The sequence below is a fragment of the Lathyrus oleraceus genome, chromosome 7 (genome assembly GCF_024323335.1).
Source record: "Lathyrus oleraceus cultivar Zhongwan6 chromosome 7, CAAS_Psat_ZW6_1.0, whole genome shotgun sequence".
In the NCBI taxonomy this organism is placed as follows: domain Eukaryota; kingdom Viridiplantae; phylum Streptophyta; class Magnoliopsida; order Fabales; family Fabaceae; genus Lathyrus; species Lathyrus oleraceus.
The window spans coordinates 496813458-496836476 of record NC_066585.1 but is presented as its reverse complement, the minus strand read 5'-3'; the positions used below and the strand labels follow the sequence as shown (position 1 = coordinate 496836476).

The 23019-nt window shown below is 34.1% G+C and overlaps 1 protein-coding gene across 1 annotated transcript; it reads right to left on the bottom strand.

Moving 5' to 3' along the window:
• Positions 1-12907: 12907 nt before the first annotated feature.
• On the bottom strand, positions 12908-14096 carry LOC127106572 (LOB domain-containing protein 11). The gene is made up of 2 exons (XM_051043855.1): positions 13854-14096; positions 12908-13608 (listed from the first exon to the last, which is right to left on the bottom strand). Exons 1-2 carry the CDS (start codon positions 14094-14096, stop codon positions 13255-13257), a joined length of 597 nt encoding a protein of 198 aa, XP_050899812.1. The 3' UTR covers positions 12908-13254.
• Between the last annotated feature and the right edge of the window lie 8923 nt (positions 14097-23019).

The following is a 23019-nucleotide window of genomic DNA, read 5'->3' as shown; positions in this document are numbered from 1 at the left end:
TCGGGGTTTCTTTTCTCTAGTAAATTGGTGTAAGCAGGACAATTTCCCTAGGTCCAACACATAGACTAATGGTTAGTATTCCTTATGTGTCAAAAATCATATTAAAATAGTATCTCACATAAAAAGCATTACGAACGAGAAACAATGAATAGAATTATGGATAAAAAGCATTCATGTAAAGTCAAATCAACATATTGCCCAACAATATTGAAATAAGTTCATCATAACACAATCTAACCTAGAGGAGATTCGCTACTCATAATTCATAATATAATACCAAAAACAATTGAAGAGAATATCATATAAGACCCCTTCAAGTATTGGCCTCCAATGACTCTAAATGCTCTCAAAAACCACTTATGATGCTGCAAAAGCATACTCTATATGCCAAAAATCGTAACCCTTGAGAAAATGCAGAAAATCCCCTTTTATAGCCTTTAGAATGGACCAGAATGCGTCAGAAAAACCTAAAAAAAGAGTTATGTAGCCTTCATGTCCCTATCGTGTGCGCGATGCATCGCATGATTATTCTAGTGGATACACGTTTTTGCTCCCTTTTTCACCTGAATTTTCACTAAGTCCAATTTCTTCACACTTAGCTATTTTTTCCTCATTATTTGGTATATCTTCTTCATTTTTGCTCCTCTTTTGCTTATTTTGATCTATTTCTTTGGTCGGGTTTATGCAATGACAGACTGTCATCACAACCCCAAACTTGAAATATTGCTTGTCCTCAAGTAACTCGCATGCACTGCACATTTCAAACAGAAAAACGAATTGCAATAATAACGAATGAACATCACCAAGTGTGTTACCTGATCATCATTCCAATTCCCGATTTTAATCGAGAAAGTTTGGAAAAGTTCTTCCAACACAATAAGTACTCAACATGTCTCTCAGCTCACTAAATTTTCACTCGAATTGACAGGGTAATCACACAATCAACATACAAAAGTATTTTACCATAAGTTTATAAAATTTCTAATAAAATAAATCAAAGTCATCTAAACACACACTTTTGGAGGTCTTTCAATGTTGTAATGAGGTTTATGTCAAGGTAGGATAATTTGGCATAGTAGGCTTAAGCCTTTGGAGTTAAGTACCTAGTTTTTCTTATTTTATCATATTCCTTTTCATATCAACTCCTGCTTAATTACATTGGTACTAGAGATTAACATTTTATGATCTTAAACCTTGTTTAACATTTTTTTTTCTTTTTTTTTTTTTTGAAGAAGTGTCTTTTTCCACTTCCTATTCTCTCATAATTTTTTTATTTTAACTAATTTTCTCTAGTACCCCAACCTCAAACTTAAAATTTTGCTCACTTCCAAGAGCAACCCCAAACTTAATATTTTTCATACAACTCAAGAACTTTAATTCTACCTAACTCCAAAGAGAGGGTGGAAAGATAAGATCTTTCAAGTCATACGGCTAAAATTAAGGCTAAGTCACCGAAAGAAAGGCTAAGCTCAAAGTGGTTAGTGACGAATATAAACATGATATACGGGTTAGTTTGAAAAGGCTTAGAGTTTACCACAAAAGTGACTCGGTGTGTATTTATCAAATCAATAGATTAATAAGAAATAATTCAAATTCTAGAAAATAGCAATTGTATGAATACTCTCATAAGAAGGAAAAGTAAACAATGAAATATTTGACTTAAATCTTACTATTTGAGGTATCTGGAGATTGAGTACAAGGTAGTTGGTTGTTTCTTTCTTCCTCAACTCTCAATCCGTAAGAAACTTTCCTGATGAACAACTTTGTTTTTGGTGATACTTATAGTTCATCTATTCAGTGCTAACATTGCAATATTGTAAATCTGAAAGAAATAGCAACAACAACCTTGCTTATTAAAGACAAACACAAATTTATTGGTACAAAGAGGAACCAAGTATTGTAGCTAATACTCTAGATTGACTTGAGAGATTGACTTTTTAGACGTAAAAGGGAATCGAAGAAACTAATATAAATTCATAAAACTCCAAATTAACATGTCATTGGAGCGAAAAAATTATGGCATGTCTTGCATTGTGTTATTGAAGTCTTGGTTCTGTTTGGTCCATTTTATCCTCGTCTGATTGATAATGATGCTCGAGAGGAGCGATTTTGCTTTGGACCCATTACCTGAAATAATAACAACAACAAGAACACTATAAAGTGCAAAGAAATTTAAAAAAAAGGATTAAAGAGAGTTTTTAGTCTCTCTTTCTTCTTTCAGTCCCTTTCTCAAGTCTTTGTCCTACTGCTCCTAAATGTGACATGCTACAAAACAAAAACAATTAATTGAAATAAACTTAAATTTAAATTTTGCAAATTAAATAAAAACTTATTTGATGGGTTGTCTCCCATTAAGTACTTATTTAAGATCCTAAGCTTGCCATTTACATATTTGTGTTAGGGCGACATATATGACAAGAAAAACATGTCATCCTTCTTCTTCCTTTTGTTTGGTAGTAATTCCATTACTTTCAGGAATTAAAGGTTTTTCTTCCATATTCTTTTTAGCTTGATAGTATCGAACAAGGCATAAGTCTCATCAAATACTTCATCTATCCATCCTCTTTTATCAGTCTTCATGCTAGGTGTAAGACTATTCTTTTGTTGAAGATCTTGTAGTTGGACATCTACGTCTAAACGAATTATTGAATTTGAAGCTTCATACAAAACTATATAATCTTCATATTGTACTCTTGTTATTTTCCCACATATAATGTTCACCCCCACTTCTTCTATTCTTCCTTTTATTTCTTTATCAGATGGTGTGCACTTTTCTTATTCTTTCTCTTTTTCAATTTCTCCTTCATCGACTACCTCACATTCCTGTTTTAATTCTCTTTCAATTTCCTTATCTCTAGTATTATCTAAATTTCCCCCATCGAATTCCCCATTAGAACTCAATTTTAATGCTAATTGGATATATATTATACCAAGTTGCATATTTAAGTTCTCGAAGGATGCTTCCGTATCCCTTTGTAAGGTTTCTTTCTGCGTGTTAATTTTCCGAAAATTGATTTGAGTAATCTTTATAAACTGAGTCAAGGTTTCTTCAAGTTTAGATGATGAATCATCTTCCCATGAATCATAATTGTTTATGTAAGGTTTGACTCTAAATAATTTCTAGCATTTTCCAGAATGAGAGTTTTTGTTGCAAACTCCTTTGAATAAGCTTCAAACTTTGCCAAGGTAGCATAGAAGTCATCTTGCATGACTGTCTTGACCTCACATACACAACAAAAAGAAGAATACCTTAGTAGCACTGCACTTAGATAAAACAAATTTAAATAAACATAAAACTAAAAAGAGAAAGAATAGGAAAGAAAATTTAAGAAGAAACAAAAATAACTAATTACAAAAAATAACATTTACTATTGAAAAAAAAATTAAACGTTGGACAAACGTCGCCTTGTTAAAATTATCAACAGTCTCTGACAACGGCGCCAAAAACTTGATGAATTCTTGGCAAATGTATTGATTGTGTCGCGGCGATAAAACATCGAATCCACAGAGATTGCTTTTTAACAAAACAAAAAATGTGCAATACATAGAAAATAGTAAATTGAGGGTTTCAGATTTCAAAGTGAAAATAACAAATAGTTAAGACAAAACTATGAAAGCGGTCAGATTGTGTCTAGAATCTCATAGTTCTCTATTATTGATGTTTGATTCCTTACATGAATAGTCTCATCACTACAATCTCACGACGAATTAACAAAATCCCTATAACCAATCCCTTGTGAAATAGCTCACAAATTATTACTCGGAACTTCGTATCCCTAGTCCACTAGCGTAAGCAGGATTAGGCGGTGTAACAAAGCGTTAATTCACTAGCCACTACTTGGAGTTTCATATTCCTAGTAAACCAACGTAAGCATGACAATTGCCCTAGGTCTAACACATAGACTAATGATCAATATTCCATAGGTGTCCAAAATCACATTAAAAGAGTATCTCGCATAAAAAGTATTATGAAAGAGAAACAATTGAATATAATTATGGATCAAAGCATTCATGTAAAGTCAAATCAACATATTGCCCAATAATATTGAAATAAGTTCATCATAACACAACCTAACCTAAAAGAGTTTAGCTACTCATAATTGAAAATACAATATCAAAAGCAATTGAAGAGAATAACATATAAGATCCCTTGAAGTATTGGCCTCTAATGGCTCCAAATGCTCTAAAAAATAGGGGTGTACGCGGGTTGGGTTGGAGCAGGTTTGGCCTAACCCGTTATCCAATCCGTTCAAACTTCAATGGATTGGGTCCGTTGTCCAACCCGTAACTTCCTTGTTAAAACCGACCCGAACCGACTCGTTCATTAATGGATTGGGTTGGGTTTGCAGGTTGTATTTCAAATAAAATATATATTTTTTATGATTCTTTTTGTCGGTTTTAAAAAAAATGTATCACAACTCAATACCGTCATACACATTTATAACACTCAAATTCAATGAAACACATCATATAATATCTAATGAAATTCATCAACACGACATAACACTTTAGAATAGTATAAAATTCAACAAGACATGTTATTTTCATAAAATACATAAGTTGGAAATGATACAAAAGAAAATAAGAAACAACATTTAATCTTAGAATTACGTGAACTCATTGGTCTAGTAGTATTGTTGGTGGAGAATAACTTTTTTTGGAAAAATTATGGTTATTAGTGAGATATTAATTTTATATTTATATTTAAAATAATAATAAAAATAATAAGAAATTACTAAAGTCACATCAATGAGTTGGATCAACGGGTTGCAAAATTCAAACCCGAACAAAAATTATACGGGTTGTTATGGGTTGGGTTGGGTATACCCGTAAATGGATGGGTTCGGGTAATTTATTGGTTGGGTCGAGTTGGGTCAACGAGTTCGTGGGTCGACCCACATCCATGAACACCCATACTCAAAAACTACTTATGATGCTGCAAAATCTTACTCTCTATGCCAAAATTTGTAACCCTTGAGAAAGTGCAGAAAATCCCCTTTTATAGCCTTCAGAATGGAGCGAAACGCGTCAAAAAAGCCCAGAAAAAACAACCACCGCGCACGCGAGTCAACATTTATGTCTCTATCATGTGTGTGATGTTGCTTGTGATTATTCTTGTGGTTGCATACTTTTGCTCCCTTTTTCACCTGAATTTTCACTAAGGCCAATTTCTTCACACTTAGATATTTTTTCCTCATTCTCTGGTATTTCTTATTCATTTTTCCTCCTCTTAGACTTATTTTGATCCATTTCTTCGGTCGAATTTATGCAATGACGAACTATCATCAAATCATTTTAGTGAGAGAAACCTATTTTAGGCCTGAGTCATTATTCAAGACCAGACGTTCAAAATGGAGTTTAGTGTTACAATCGGGTAAGTTATTTAGTGAAAGTTGTATGAAATTTATTAAGGATAAAATTATCAAAGCTAACACACATGTGGTCACAATGTTTGACCATCATAAAGGTTGGTTAAGTGTAGAGGAGACAATGGACCATAATGACGGAAGGCCAAGGGGATACTATCAGGTCAAATTAGATATAGGTTGGTGCGATTGCAGAAAGTTTCAAGCTTTTTGTATGCCTTGCACCCATGTCATAATGATATATTCACATGCTCAGCAAGACCCTTCTAACCTATTATCCGCCATTTACAAAGTCATAAACTTATGCGATGTGTACAACAATAGCTTTCCAGTGGTAGAAAAGGAGGATTGTTGGCCTACATATCAAGGGGACATAGTTTGGCACAATGAAAATATGCGAAGAAAGAAAAGGGGTCACCCTAACAACACGCGTATTCAAATCGAAATGGATACGACGAACAAAATGATAAGATTGTGTAGTTCATGCCATCAACCCGGACACAATCATACAAGTTGTCCCAATGTTGGAGCATGCTCCACAACATAATTATTGAATCCACTTTTAGTCCTGTTTTTGATATGTAACTTATTTTATGTAACCATTTAATTTGATATTGAAAACAACTTTCTTTTCATAGAGATTATAACATTCAGTTACAACAATTAAAACAATAACACGAAAAATAAATAAAATGAATAAACAACATATTTATGCGATTACAACCATTAGGACAATTTCATATGAACTACGCATCATAATTCGACAAACATTGTCAGTTTTAACTGACTCCCAAATAGGTTGTTCTTTGTTATTGTTGAACATCCTAACAAAACTTTTAATTCTTCTGATCTTTTCACCGTCTAAAATGTCTTCATCTAACCAACAAATTAAGCTCCGCTAAAGATGCTTAAAAGTCTCCATATTCCAAAGTCGGATATTCATCGGAGACTTTACTTCCGAATAAATAAAATTAACATTTATTTTGATGATATAAGATATTTTGAAGAAAAATTGAAGGAAAGAATTGGAAGATGCGTGGGAAATGGTGGGGGAGGTAATGACCTATTTATAAAAAACTAAAACAACATAGGATCCATAAGCAATGGTGTAACACCCTATTTTCCCCACGCATAATTATATAATAAAACCAGAATATTCATAAAATTAAATAGGTTGTCACACATTCTCTATTGAAAACATACATGATATATAACATTTTATCAAATAAAAACAACAATTAACACCTTCACTTAGTGTGTCATCGCATGCCAACCTTCACTTAGGGTATCATTATAGTGGAATTTATCATAATAAAGCATGCATTAACTAACTCATTTGAACTTAAAATGCACTCTATGGCATAATCAAACTCATAAGTGAAATCTCCTCAAAACATTGAAATATCAAACATGAGAGTATACATAAACTCTCTAACGAAAAGATTAGACAAAACTCACAAAACATTCTCAGTGTTACATATCAGAGCACATCAAATAAATGCAGAAAGAAAAATGAAGAAACAACCTCATGCCTTCCTCCAACTCTAAAAGCAGCTACTCAGTTACCTGCTTAGCTGTACTCCGAAGAGGAGGACATACCACAATAACAACAAAGGGATGAGAAATCAAAAACAATAATAACAGGCATATACTACAATGTAGGATATCAAATACAACATGTTCTACACAATCTCATTCACAATACATTCTCACGCCCATACTCATCAATAAATCATAGCTTAACAATATGCATATAACTCATTATGCAATGCAACTCGACTAATGCAACTCTATGCATATGCATATGGTACCAACTCAACATTTGGTTCTTAGTATGAATCGGGTTCCAATCTCTGTGAATCCCATTTAGTTCTTCATATAAATTGGGTTCCAATCTCTACGAACCCTGAGCCTCCTCTCTGAGGTTAGGACAAGCCACTAGTCCTCTATCTGAACTAGAAGACATGCCTCTTGACACAACTCTTATGATGCATGATCATATAATCAAATCAATGCGTTAAGACCCTCTCTCTGATCCTAACATAAATGCATTGACAACTTAGGGGGAGCTTACAAACCTCATATCATGATGTTAGAATTTGTTGATTATTATTATAAGATTCAATTAACATAGATAAGGAGTTAAGAGAAGCTTACAAACCTTAACTTAAGGAACTATTAAACTTAAGGGGAGCTTAGAAACTTCACCTTAATGGAATGTCTAACTTATGTGGAGCTTACAAACCTCAGACTCTAATGTTAGATTATGTTACTTAAATCATCAACTACTGTTCTTAAATACATTTGTTTATCATCATCAAAAATGGGAGATTGTTGGAACAATATTTATTTATTCCCTAAAAAGGTTTTGATGATAACAAAGTATTTAAAGAACAACATGCTTTGCTAATAATTTGTTCAAGTGTGCATGATCACAAGCATATAATTTATCCTGATTGAAAGCATTTGTGGAGAAGTGATTTAAAGTATGATTCTAAATGATCATAATCTGAACTTATTCATCGCCTCTGAAGGAATCAGACTCTAGTCTCATGACCTAGCTTCTAATGACAACTTAGTTTCTGAATATATGGAGAGCAGTTTATCCGTACACTGTACTAGAATAGTCTTGTCTTATCAAAGCCCCCAAAATTATGGATAGAGTCAACTAGTGTTTCATTTTGCAAGGTTCAAAGAATGGTGATGTGACATCTTCAATCTGTTCTACCTTTTGGTAGATACCTAGTACTTTGAAAGGTGCTTTGGGATATTCCATTATTCAGTGGACAAAGCTTCAGACTAGATGTAAGTCTCCAACGTCTCTCTTGACATACTCCATCACTAAGTCTGCTTGTTATGTTTAAATCCTCCAACGACTCTTTATCAACCTCTATAAGAGGAAGCTGATGATTCAAAGGAAGGTCAGAACATCATAATGCATTATAAGATCTTTGGCATAACTCTGAGTTGTTATTTCTATAACTGTTATTGCTTAAGATCATAAGATTTCTTATATTTTATTATCTTAGAAATCTTAGAAAGGTTGAAAACCTTTGTGATTGTTGCACGACTATTATAATTCTGATTGTGTATCAAAGTATAATGGTTATCTTATCTACTAAACTTGTATTTAAAGTAGAGGAAGTCTTTTACCAGCGTGCTTGAGCAAGGAAATCTCTTTCTAGGTTGATTGAGCAAGGAATTCTCTTGTCTGAGGACTTGAGCAAGGAAGTCTTTTTCTAGGTTGGTTGATCAAGGAAGTCTATTGTCTGAGGACTTGAGCATAAGCCTCTTTCTAGGTTGATTGAGCATTGAAGTCTCTTGCAAGTGTGCTTGAGCATTTGTGACTTGTTTGGTTATAGTGAAAATCTCTTGTTGAGGCAAGGGGACTGTACTATTCTCAGTTCAGAAGAGGAACCACATTAATCTTTGGGTGTTTCTTGCATTTACTACTGAAATTTATATTTTCACTATTGTGTTTTGTTCTGATATCAGAGTCCGAACTAGCTGGTTCAGAAGTGAAATGTTTTTTTAAGTATACACAATCCAATCTCCCCTCTTGTGTATTTTTCTCACCTTCAGTGACACATATACCCCGTCATCTAAGGGGCCATTCAATAATGCACACTTCACATCCATCTGACACATGGGCCAACTATTCATATTGGCCAAAACAACAACCAGTATTTTTGTTTCAATCCTGGAAATTGGTGTAAACACTTCATCAAAGTCAAGGCCTTATCTTTTAAGGAACCCTTTGGACACAAGTCTTGCTTTATGCCTGATCACTTCACCCTTAGGACTCAGCATCACCTTGTATACCCACTTCAAATCAATTACCTTTTTCCATGTGGAAATTCCACTAGTTACCAAGTTTTGTTTACCTTTATGGATTTCATCTCCTCCAACAAAGCATTCATCCACTTAGGGTCCTTCAATGCCTCAGTCATAACATGCTCATTATCAACATATAAGGCATAGTGTACCAACTCACCTTCATTATTGACCGTATCATCTAACATGACCATGCATTCTTGCAATATGGATGGCATGTTCCTAGCCTGTTGGTGCCTGCTAATGACTACTTGAGTCTCCAATTCAGTTTCATGACTTGGTTCTTCATTCATGATTCTCACTGAATCCTTCTTAGCATTATTGCTCCAATCCAATTCCTTCAGCTCACCTATGACCACGTCTCTGATGGTCACTATTTTCCTATTCATATGATTAAACAACTTGTAACCACCAGCTGAATAATAACCAATCAATATTATTTGGCTTGATTTCTCATAAAGCTTCCTTCTCAATTGGTCAGGCACATGTCTATGTGCAATAGACTAAAATACCTCCAAGTGGCTCAAACTTGGTTTGTCTCCAAACAAATCTTTTACTAGTAGAATCCTTTTTAACCTATTGGTTGGACATCTATTCAAGATATATGTTGCAGTGGATACAACCTCACCCAATAACTCATTAGGATGATGCTTTCCCTTCAACATACTCCTCACCATATATACGGTGGTCATGTTCTTTCTCTCTACAATCCCATTTTGTTAAAGTGTGTACGGGGCACCACCTCATGCACAATCCATTCTCTTTCACATAATGCATCTAAATCACTTGACACATATTCTCCTCCACCTTCAGCCCTCAATATCTTGATCTTGTGACCACTTTTTCTTCCTCATGGATTTTAATTTAGTGAACACATCAATTACATAACTTTTATTCTTAATCAAGTATGTCCGTAATTTTCTGCTGAAATCGTCTATGAATGTAACAAAATACTTGTTACCTCCAATTGAATCCACTTGGATAAATCCATATACATATGAGTATAAGACTTCAATAGAAGCTCTAGGTTTTCTTCATGTATCTTTGCTGAAGCTATTCTTATGTTGATTGGTCTACACACATTCTTCACACACTTAGTTATGAATTTGAATTTCCGGTAAACCTAAACCTTGTTGCTTTTATTTAGATTACTGATATCTCTGAAGTTGAGATGATCAACCTATATTTTTATAGCCACTCATTCCTTGCTAGTTGCAGTTTTTAGGATTTTGTGTTCCATCACATCAATCTCAATCTTTAAGGACCTATTTTGAGACATAGGTTCATTTAAGATCAATCTTCCACTTGAGTCATACATTATCATCATCTTGTCTTCTATCATCACTTTGTAAATTTTTCAATAAGTTGGGCAATACTTAGCAGGTTTCTCTTCATGCTTGGGATTTATAGTACATTTGAGATTAGTGATTGCTTGCCATCTTTCCTCATGATCAAGACATCACCAATGCCTTCAACTGTCAAGGTTCTATCATTTGCAAACTTCACTTTATACTTCATGGAATAGTTGATGTTGACAAACCAATCTTACCTATCAGCCATGTGTGATGAGCATCTTGAGTCCAAATACAATTGATCTCTATACATTTCTCCCTCTTTTATTGTCACCACGAGTAACACATCTTCATCATCTTATTTTATAAGCTTTACATCATCTACTTGATTCTTATTGCTTGCAAAACATTCTTAAAAAATGTGTGATGAACACTTGAGTCCAATTACCATTGATATATATACCTTTCTTCCTCCTTTGTTATCACCACGAGCATCACATTAACATCATCTTGTTTTACAAGCTTTGCATCATCTACTTGATTTTTATTGCTTGCAAAGCATTCATCAGCAAAATGTTAATATTTTTGGCAACTGTGACAATGGATGTTACTCTTGTCAAACCTCTTTCTTCCTCCTCTTCCTCTTGGTTTGCAGCATGCTTAAAATTTGATGAACTTCCTTCTTGCTAGTGACTTCTAGCATTTGAATTATTGTAGCCACCTCTACCTCTGTTGCCATTCCATTTTCTATTGCTCTTTATATCTTTTCTAGATTGTGTATGCAATGTTACATCAACTTTTGTCTGTCTTGCAGACCTCTCCACCATTCTTTGCTCATGTGATTCAAGAGTCCCTTACGGTTCTTCCTTTTCCAACTTGACAAATCCTTAAATTCTTATATGGCTACCACGATGTGATCAAATTCTAGAAGTAGGGATCTCAATATTTTTTCAACTATCGACTTGGTTGTCATCACTTCGCCACACATCTTGATTTGATTTATCAATCTAGTCACCTTTGTGAAAAAAATCAGATATGCTTTCATTTTCTTCCATCTAAAACAGCTCATACAGCCTCTTGTGAGTTTGTAACCTCACCTCCTTCACTTTCTCAACACCTCCAAATGACTTTTCCAAGATATCACATGCATCCCTCGATGATTCAACATCTCCAACCTTTTCAAAATTATTTGGATCAACACATTGATAAATTATAAAAAGAGATTTATAATCATTCTTTTAAAATTCTTTGTGAGTGTTCTTCTGATCATGAATGACACGATCACTGATTGATGTCACTCCATTCTTCACAAGATCCCATACATCCTGATAGTAAAACACAATCTTCATTTCCTTGCACCAAAATTCGTTCTAGTCAAGATGAAAATGTTTGCAGGGAAGTGACCATTTGGATGAGAGGCCATTGTAAGGATCCACCAAGAATCATAACCAAGGCTCTAGATACCAGATATTGTAACAATCAAATTTGAGCAAAGCCAAACACCAATCTCTTGTTGATGCGCGCACACACACAAGCTTGTTCAATTACTCACACACACTTTATACAATTGAGAATTGATAGAAGAATGATAATTGGAAGAAGAAAGAAAATAATCTTTGCAATGGTCAAGTTACAAAGTTAGAGTTTATATATGCATAAGTTACTTGCACATCAAGTAACCCAACTAACTCAAACTAATTTAGTGATCACTAACAAACTTAACAAATTATATTACAACATAACTTTCTCCTTTGCATTACTCTTTCTTATTTCTTATTGGTCAAGTAACATAAAAAAGATAATGAATTACACATTTAACAAATTTTACCAAAATAATAAATAAAAAAATGTTTTTTTTACTCATTCCCTATAGAATTTGAAACCAAACTTATTTTAGGTGGAAACTCAACTTCTTATTCTCATTAACAAGTGAGTTTCTTATTTATGCCATGTGAAATGACTAATTAGTAACTTATAGATTTAAGTATAACCCAAATTTGGTAAATTCTCCAAGAAGACAAACAAGAGAGTGTACAAAGTCAATCAGAACAAAGTTTAGTTAACCCTCATTAACTATGAGATTCATCAATTAAAATAACACCATTTGCCTTTTGCTCATCATTAAACTGCAAATATTATTATTTTTAATATTATTATAGAAACTTAGCTAGTCTACTTATAGTTGTTTTCTCTTCCTTGTCAATATTGGCCAGCATTGCCTAGTGTTCCCTACTGATTGACCCTAAAATTTGGCTTATGTAACCCTATAACGAATCCAAAGCCAAGAGAGCAGGAGTCAAAACCTATTAATTTGACAAGAAAAATGAGCATTCACAAATACTATCAACTAAGAAAAAATTAAACACAAAAAGCTGAAATTAGACTCTAATTTCATATTTAATAAAGACACAAAAATTAGAAGATCATTTCATATATTTTTTCATCTCTAATTAATGTGGCCAATTCAACATTTATTAGTACATCCAGATTTTCCTCATACATGGAACTAAACCTACAAGAAATTGATCTTCTCTCTAATTACTTTTATTAGTTATAATTGTTTCACTTCTTCCATTTCTCCTTAGGAGATAATCTTAAGATTTGGATTATGCTTAAATGTGCGAGTTAACTATATCGATACTCATTCAATCGCAATCAAAATGTTTGATCTTGATTAAACAACTATCGATATTGTTGAGTGCGTGGATCATAATAAAAACTCTTCTTTTGAATTTCAATTTGTAATGCTGCTGTCTATTCCTTCATGTCCAAAGTGGCTCCCACATTGAATTTAGACTATTGTTCTCCTCAAGAAAGTTCAAACCAATTTGATAGCCATTACTATGGGAAGGACTTTGAATGAAATCATCCATAGATTGTTGTGGTGATTCTTGTTCACTTTGTGACATGCAAAATAAAGCCACAAGATTAGCTTGTTGGAGCTGCATGTTTACAACCTCTGCTTGTGATTTGGCCAATTGTGCTTGAAGCTCATTCACTTGCTTTTGGAGTTGGCAAATTGCTCCAGCACAACCATAAACAGGATCTCTAATTCTTGCACTAGCCTCATAAACCATGCTTGTAACTGCATCAGATCTTTGTGCCTCAGGTAGTTCCTAGTTTTATCAACAAAAAAAGTGTTTAGATAGTAAAATGCACACCAGGTGTTTGTTAGTTAGACTAAACGAATGCACACCATGTGTTTGTTAGTTAGACTAAACGAATGCACACCATGTGTTTGTTAGTTAGTCAGACTAAATGAGTGTAAGTTGTTGGTCCAGAGTTCAACCACCGGCATTTCTTTGTATTTACTCTAATATTATAATGATAATTATATAAGTACTAGCTTTTGTTTTTTTACCTGTAGGAATTTGATGATGTTGCTAGCACCAAAGACTCTATGAGCAATGGTAAACTTGGCAGGATCAGTAGGAGGAAAATAAGGAGCCAAAACACATTTATCAGGAGAACATCTTCTCCTCAAAATCTTGCAAGCAGCACAAGGGCTCATAACAACAACAGCTTGTGGAGGTGAATTAGACGAAGAAGTTGAAGAGTTATGAGAAAATGGAACAGAGCATGTGTCACTAGTAGTACTTTCCATTGTTGTTTGTTTGGTTTGGAAACTAAAGAATGTGGAAATATTTTATAGAGGAAAATGAGAAGGTAACATAAACGTCATGAATTGAATAGATGATGTCAGTGTTGAAATTGGTTAACTAACGTGGCTGCTTATGGTTTCCCACTTCTTCGTTAGGTGTTTGGATTTTTGGCTCATTGTATGAAAACTCTTCAATATCTTTGAAAAACAACGTTTCCAAACACCACTTTCCAGTTGAATTTTTTTTTCTCCAACTTTTACTTTGATGACCCATTTTTGATGACTGATTATAGCAAAACTAATTGAACTAAAATTATAATAATAGCACAAGTGATTTATTTTCATATACAAACAGATTTTGCATTTTCAAGAAAAATCTTTGTGGTTTGCCTAACTTGCCCGGTTACATGGAACTTGCCTTTCATTAAAAAACAAAACTTATTCTAACTTAAATTTTTATCACCATGCTTAAATTTCCTTCTCTAAGATAAGAATAAGGAATAGTAAAGTTACAATAACAATCAACCTTCTACTGTCTGTTCAGAGAACTACCTATTTTTAGGGGTAATTGGAGTTTATGTGTGGGAGATGATGGTGTCTAGTGTTACATATCCTTATAGTGCCCTTTTTAGGTGATTTTTTTTTACCAATAGTTTCTCTTATAGTTTGGAGTGTTATTTACACTAGTTTGGCTTTCTTAGGGATGATGATTTTTATTTGGCAACTCGTCTTAAATAAGATATGTGAGTTATGTGTTGCGTGTGTAGAGTCTGACTATCATTTGTTTATCATTTGTAATGCGAATGCAAATATGTGATATAATATTTTTTTGTTGGCTTGGGATGATAGTTGTCCATCCAAGAGGTGCTAACTTGCTCATTAAAAAAAAAATTATCTTAAAGAAATTGATTAGGATTAAAGATGGATTTATTATGATTTGAGATTTAGTTTTGAGGGATTTGGAGTTTCCTCAGGTGGGATCTAACCTAATGTCTCGCTCAAGGGACACGAGCAAATTCTAGCCTAAGAAACTTAACTTAAAGTCTTGTCTGAGGGCTTGATAAAATTTGCGTCCGAGAGGTCTCACGTCTTGCATGAGGGACCTCATGTCTCACCTGCTAGGCTTAACATAACCTAACATAAGGGACTAATAATCTCATTAAACAGGCTTATCTAACGACCTTCTGAATATCTAAGATTTTCCTTGGACGGGATCCAACTCAAAGTCTCGTCCAAGGGACACGACCGAAGTCTAGTCCAAAAGACTTAACTTATAGTCTTGTCTTAGGGCTTGATAGAAGTCTCTTTCGAGAGGCCCACTCCTTGCTTAAGAGACTTGAAGTCTCACTAGTTAGGATCAACATATAATCTCACACGAGGGACTGAAAGTCCCATTAAACAGGATTATCTGATGACCGCCTGAGTAACTAAGAGTTTCCTTGGGCAGGATCCTACTTAAAGTCTCACTCAAGGGACGTGGCTGTAGTCTGACCTAAGAGACTTAATTTAAATTATTGTGTGAGGGCTTGATAGAAGTCATGCTCAAGAGGCCCAATCCTTGCCTATGAGACTTAGAGTCTCATAAGACACACTCGACATAAAATCTCGCCTAAGAGACTCGACTATAAGGTCTCGCCTAAGAGACTCGACTATTAAGTCTCACCTGAGGAAATTGACTACTAAGTCTCGCTTGAAGGACTTTGAGTCACACCAAACAGGATCATATAAACGTCTCTCCTGAGGGACTTAGAGTCTCGTCAGACAGGCTCGGCATAAAGTCTCATCTAAGAGACTTGAATATTAAGTCTCTCCTAAAGGACTTAGAGTACCACCAAATAGGATCATCTAAACACCTCGCGTAAAGGACTTAGAGTCCTGTAAAAAAGGCCCATCTAAACGCCTCACATGAGGGCCTTAGAGTCTCATAAGACAGACTTAACATAAATTCTCTCATAAGATAATTGAATATTAAGTCTTTTCCGAAGGGCTTAAAGTCCCACCAAATAAGCTTATCTAAATTCCTCGCTTGAAGGACTTAGGGTGCCATCAAACAAGCTCATATAGACGCCTATCCTAAGATACTTAGAGTGCCACCAAATAAGATCATCTAAACGCCTCGCTTAAGGGACTTAGAGTCTCATTAGACAGACTCGACATAAAGTCTCGCCTAAGAGACTCGACTATAAGGTCTCGCCTAAGAGACTCGACTATTAAGTATTTCCCGAGGGACTCGACTATTAAGTCTCGCCTGAAGGACTTAGAGTCCCACCAAACATGCTCATATAAACACCTCACTTAAGGGAGTTAAAGTCTCATCAGATATGCTCGACATAAAGTCTCTCCTAAGAGAATTGAATATTAAGTCTCGCCTGAAGCACTTTGAGTCCCACCAAACAGGCTCATCTAAACACCTCACATGAGGGACTTAAAGTCTCATTAGACAGGCTCGGCATAAAGTCTCACCTAAGAGACTCAATAATAAAGTATTGTCTGAGGGATTTGACTATTAAGTATCACCTGAAGGACTTAGAGTCCCACCAAATAGGTTTATCTAAACTCATAACCTAAGGGACTTAAAGTCTCATCAGACAGGCTCGACATAAAGTCTCAGCTAAGAGACTCGACTATAAGGTCTCGCCTAAAAGACTTGACGATTAAGTATGGCCTGGGGAACTCGTCCTAAGTTATGCTTGAGGGACTCACTGTAAGCCCTCATCAAGAAAAATCCCACCTGTGATAAATCCATACAAGAGAGTCCTAAGGATGTAAGCACTCTTGTTAGTCACTTCGTCCTTTTCAAGCTTTCGTGCTTGAGGGACCGTCTACTGATATAATTTTACTAGGGCTCTGAGAAGGGATAATCCATAGAAAAGAAGGAAAGTTAAGCGCAAGGACGGAAGGGAGATACCTTTCAAAGCTAGAGGTCGCCCCGAATAGGCCATATGGTCGTCTGAAAAGGACCACAAGGTCGCTTAAATTGGGCTCTTGCTATCCACTCTTGAAAAGATGAGTTTATTGGGAGAGTGGATAGCAAGAGCCCAATTTAAGCGACCTTGTGGTCCTTTTCAGACGACCATATGGCCTATTCGGGGCGACCTCTAGCTTTGAAAGGTATCTCCCTTCCGTCCTTGCGCTTAACTTTCCTTCTTTTCTATGGATTATCCCTTCTCAGAGCCCTAGTAAAATTATATCAGTAGACGGTCCCTCAAGCACGAAAGCTTGAAAAGGACGAAGTGATTAACAAGAGTGCTTACATCCTTAGGACTCTCTTGTTTTTAGGTTTAAATAGGATTTTGATATCTGTAAGTTGGCGGATTTTTGATTTTGGTGTATAAATATTTTTTTTTGGTTGAAGTCTCTATGTTTTACTTTTTTTTGTTGGTGTTAGTCCCTAACATCAAAGTTCTATTAAAAGAATATATGTGGCTAATGGTGCTGAGTTGACTTTTGTTTTTAATTTTAATGTTGATACATATTATTACATTAGAAATGCAACATGTGGGTTATTAAAAGGAGGGTTGAAATCCAAAATAACTTTTATTTTGCAACTTCTTCCCTCTCTCTTCATCTTCTTCAACTCAAAGTGATTATCGTTACCTTCTTCTTCATTCACACATACATCCATGGCTTCTTCCTTAATTGCTAATTGTAATCCGTTTCAAATTTCAGTACGTGGTTGCAATAGATTGATGAAATTGTTCATCTCAAACTCACTTGAAAATCCTAAACGAAGATATTGGAAATGTCAAAATCATGGGTTAATGTCAAGTTGCAAGATGTTCATATGGGATGATGAAATAGAACGAAATACATCAAGTGAATCCAAAAATTCAAGTGGATGCAATTGCTTATAGGTTGTGAAGGATCTAGATTTCATTGTTAAGGAGCTCGAGGTTAGGAAAAAACAAAAAATGAAATTGAAGTTGGAAAATGAAAGGAGAAAAACCCATTTGTTCAAAGTGTTGTTGATCGTGTCATAAGGCTTCTTCATTGCTTACCAAAAATGGTGATGATTCTTAGTTGAACGTGTCTGTATTTTTTTAGTCCTTGCAACAAACACTCTTTGTGAATTTCGTCCTTGATTTTACACGTAATGCTTATATAATGAATGAATATGATTTATTTATTTTTATATTTTGGTCCCTATATGTTTGTGATTTTATTATTTTCATCCCTATTTTTTAATGAACTAACATAAGATACGAGTAAAAAAGGCATAAAAAAGCATACGCGCATTTAATAGAAAGACATAAACTTAAATAAGGTACGAGGTAAAGCCGAAAAGGCGAAGTATTACTAAACCATGATGATGGTTATTGTATAACATAGCCAAAATACATAAGATCAAAAAAGGCATAACCAAAATACATAGTCAAAATACATAACCAAATTGTTCATGACTCAAAGTACAACATAACCAAAATACAAAAAGCCAAAAAAAGAATAACATAAATACATGACACAATCTCCTTCTCAAGATTAAACCATATGAAAGTTCACTAATGTCTACAATGTCATTGGTTATGTTGTTTCACTTCCTTCTCCCTTGAGCTTTTTGCATTTAAGAACCCTTGTTATATCACTTCTCCTCAACTTCAATTTCCTTGCCACTTTGTTTGGCTTGCTTTTTCTACAAATATATAATAATAGCACAAGCATCATAATACATGCAATAAACCCACCTGAAACTAATAAATTGGATTAGTTTAAGCAACTCAACTAGTTTAAGATTGGTTAGAGTTGCAGATACAACTACCTGAGAAACATGTTCAACATTTGGAACAAGTGTAGACAAAATATAATCAGATTGTGAATCACTTATACCATAGTCATGTGCAACTTGAGCATTTGAAATACATGCATTTTTAACAATGGGAAATACAGTTTGGGAAGTAACATCATTTACATTTGGTTGAGGTTGTGTTGCCTCAAATGCTGCAGCAAGATTTGCAGCAAGCGTTTCAAATTCAAGATCAACTTCAGTTACACACTCAAAAGGGTGTTGTTCTTGGAGTTGTTCTTGTGTTGTATTTCCAGATCTAGCTCTAGTTTAAGGTTGGGTTTGTTCTCATGTTGTATTTCCATATACAACTCCAGTTTGAGGTTGGGTTTGTTCTTGTGTTGTACTTTCAGATGCAACTTTAGTTGCATTTTTCTTTGATTTTCTATGCACATATAAGTCATGGAGCTAATATTACACAATTACATTAACACTAATACAAAGCATGTAGATAAGTAAATACCTTTCTTTTTTGAGCTTCAAGGTCAACCACAAGACTAGTACAACTTCTTACATTATGTCCATGTATACCACCATTTGTGCAACAATAACTTGTTTGTGTCCTTCCCTTGTTAGGGTCTTCATTAGGTTCCACCCTCTTCAATTTCTTTGGCCTTTCAAGTTCTCTTTTGTATGTTGGAGGTAACTTTTCTTCAATGTCAATCTCTGGCCACATGTATTGTCCATTTATTGGACTTACATTAAAATCATATCATGCCACATAGGTTTACTTGGAATAGTAATCATCCACAAAGTCTTTAGAGCATTGGTTCCTAAAACCTAATGCAGATATTGCATGTCTACAAGGTATGCCTACTAATTCCCATAAATTACAGGTGCACGTTTATTTTTAAATTTCCACTATGAAACTATGTCTAGTATGTACATGTTCATCTTGCCATATCATCTCACCAGACCAATTTGGAATCCAATTACCAACATATTCTACTTATTTATCTAACCTAAGTTTTGGTCTAGGCATTATCCTATGTTTTCACCTATCAACTATTTCCCTTAAGCTAATATTCCTATTCATGATGTAGTTTCTTATACATTCACATATGGTTAAGTTTGGTTTATCTCTAGCCACTCATATTGTTCTATTAAATGCTTTAGATACATTATTCATAAGCACATCACATTTGGGATAGAAAGAAAATGCATGCTTACACCTGGTAGATATTTTGGCAAGCCACTCCCAAGCCTTCACATTAATCCCCTTCAATTATTTCATCTTAGCTTCTCATTCTTGAATACATGGTACCTTTGCTACTGCCACCATCAAGTCCCTAATCTGTGTGACTCCTTTAAACATTTTTTTTTAAATTGGCATATAAATGCCCAAGACATATATTGTGCTTCACCCTCTCAAAAATTTCTTCAAACACATGGATTAAAGCCTGCAAATTCAATTTCAATCCATAAGAAACATGAATCAGGGATGAAATCCAAAAATCAAACATGTATAAGGGATGAAACCCAACAATCAAACATTTATAAGGGATGCAATCCAACAATCAAACATGTATAAGGGATGAAATCCAACAAAAATACCAGTAACGAAATGTAACTTTTGTTGGTCAGATATGAATACCCATCTTTTTTCTTGGCCAATGTCCTCCAAAAGAAAAGTAAAGAACCGCCCCCATGACTCCTTTATTTCAGTTTCAAAAACACCAAAAGCTAGGGGATAATATTGTTTATTGGGATCTCTCCCAACAACAATAAATAATGTCCCTCCATATTTTGTCTTAAGATGACACACATCAACACCAATGAGTAATATGCAAGATATGGTGAACCCCTTCTTAAGTCCATAAAAGAAAAATTAAAAACTCTCAAACCTTAGTTATGTTGTTGCTCCAACTCTTGTCACATTAATTTTACAATTGTTCCTTGAATTTACCCTCCTTAATTATGCATAGTATCTCCACAACATAGTATATTATTTGGCTGCATCACCTTCAACCAAATCTTTTGCAATTTTCTTTTCCTTCCATGCCCTATTCATAGTTATACCAACAAAGTAATTACTCCTAATGTAAGAAACAATATCACAAATCTTGATTAAATCAGAGATACCATCCTAGCCACCACAGTCTTAGAAATCCACTTGGAATTAGTTGAACTATTATTCAATACCCTACCACACGTGTGAGCACCAACCCGTCTCTTCATTCTATACGTGTGCTTATTCCCAACCTTATTAACAAGGGCCAAAAAATCACATTTGCCCTTGCAAACTACCCTTACTCTAACTTTGTCATTTTTCACATAATTTATCTCTCTCCCATTTAATACTGACCATTCAGTAATTGTCTTCTTAAATTCATCAAGTGATACAAACTCCAATCACACTTTGAACTTGTAATTCTTGTTCAATTCCTCCATCTTAAACCTAGGATATTTTGGTCCACTCTCTTGATTTAAAGCATCAGGATCACTATTACCAAGCTCATCACTAGCATAATTAGTTTCTATCTCATCATTAACACCACTAGATGAACCTACAATATCATCACTAATTCTTAATTTCTTTAGAGTATTCTTGTGCTTCCTTTTTATTTGTTTTACCTTTTTCTTCCCCCCTTAGATTGATTATCAATTAAGTCAAAGCCATCATCCAACCCAATAGCCCTCTTATCCTTATTATCATCAAATGATATACCATTAGCTTCAAAGTCATTATCATCAATGTCATCACTGAAATCACTATCCTAATGTTCATCTTCTTCAGTATTAACAACACCTTCATCATTAACACCACCATCATCCTTAATATTAACACCATCCTCAATATTAACAACACCATCATCATCATTAACAACACAACCATCCTCAATATTAACATTAACACCATCATCATTAACACCACCTTATTCCTCAACATTAACAACACCATCATTAACTACCTTATGCTCAACATATATGTCCATTACACATTTCATTTCAACAACAAATTTATAAACCTCATTAGCATCACTATTGCAGACCATTCTAATATGTATGTCTGATTCATTATTATACCACCATAACCAATATTCTAAATACTCAAGCTGACAAAGGTCTTTCACGATACCAGTAGCTTCAAAGAAGCTCCACTTATCAGGATCAATGTCTACTATATGTTCATGTCCACCTAGGTAATATAACATATTGTCCCTAACAAATTTTCCCCTGTAATGAACGCTTAGAGTAAAAATCGTACATTTTTGCATCGATCGTCTTGCTCAAACGCGTATTTGATTTGTCTATCACTTTCGCGCCCACGTACCCCGTCTTCCTCACAATTGCCTCCCACCTCCCACATAACTCACAAATGTTTCCTCTTCTGAAACCCTAATTTACAAGGACTAAAACTAAAACTATAAAATCTATTTTTACAACTTTATTTTTGTGGGAAATATTTGAATCATGTGTAATAATATGCGTCATGATAAAAATTTAAAAATAAAAGCCAACTCAACAAAGTTAGCCACATAAGATTTTTTTAACTAAACTTTGACGTCAGAGATTAACGCCAATAAGAAAATAAAACATAGGGATTTAAAAAAAAAGATTTAGAGATCAAAATAAAAAATTCACCAATTTATAGAGACTAAAAATTATTTAAATCTTAAATTTACTTATTTTTATAGGTTTTCCAATATAACTAAATTTTACTTTTATATTTCAATATAAAGTAAAAAATATAATATAATAATAATAATTTATTTATGTATAACTATTAAAACTAAATCGGTTTGAAAGGCTTATAATTTTTTTTATGGTCTCTAAACTAATATATTTAACTAAATAACTTATAAAAAGATCTATAATTTTTTTATTTAAATAAATCTGACAAGACCTTAGTTAAATGGTTATGTCAATTGCTATGATCTATTTTCACATTTAATTACACATAAGTAAAAGACAACCATTATCAAATTAAAATTACTAATATCATAATTGAAACAAAAATTATAATGATGAATTATTGTCTGCAACTTGAAACAAGAAAATTTTGTCGTGATAGAAGTCGACTATGATCTTAAAAAATAGAGTACAAACTTCAAACAAGAAAATATATAAGATTTTGCCAAGTGTCTCATTTAGTAGCTAGAAATCAGTTGGCAGAGTGGGGTTGTTCATATTAGGATTACATAC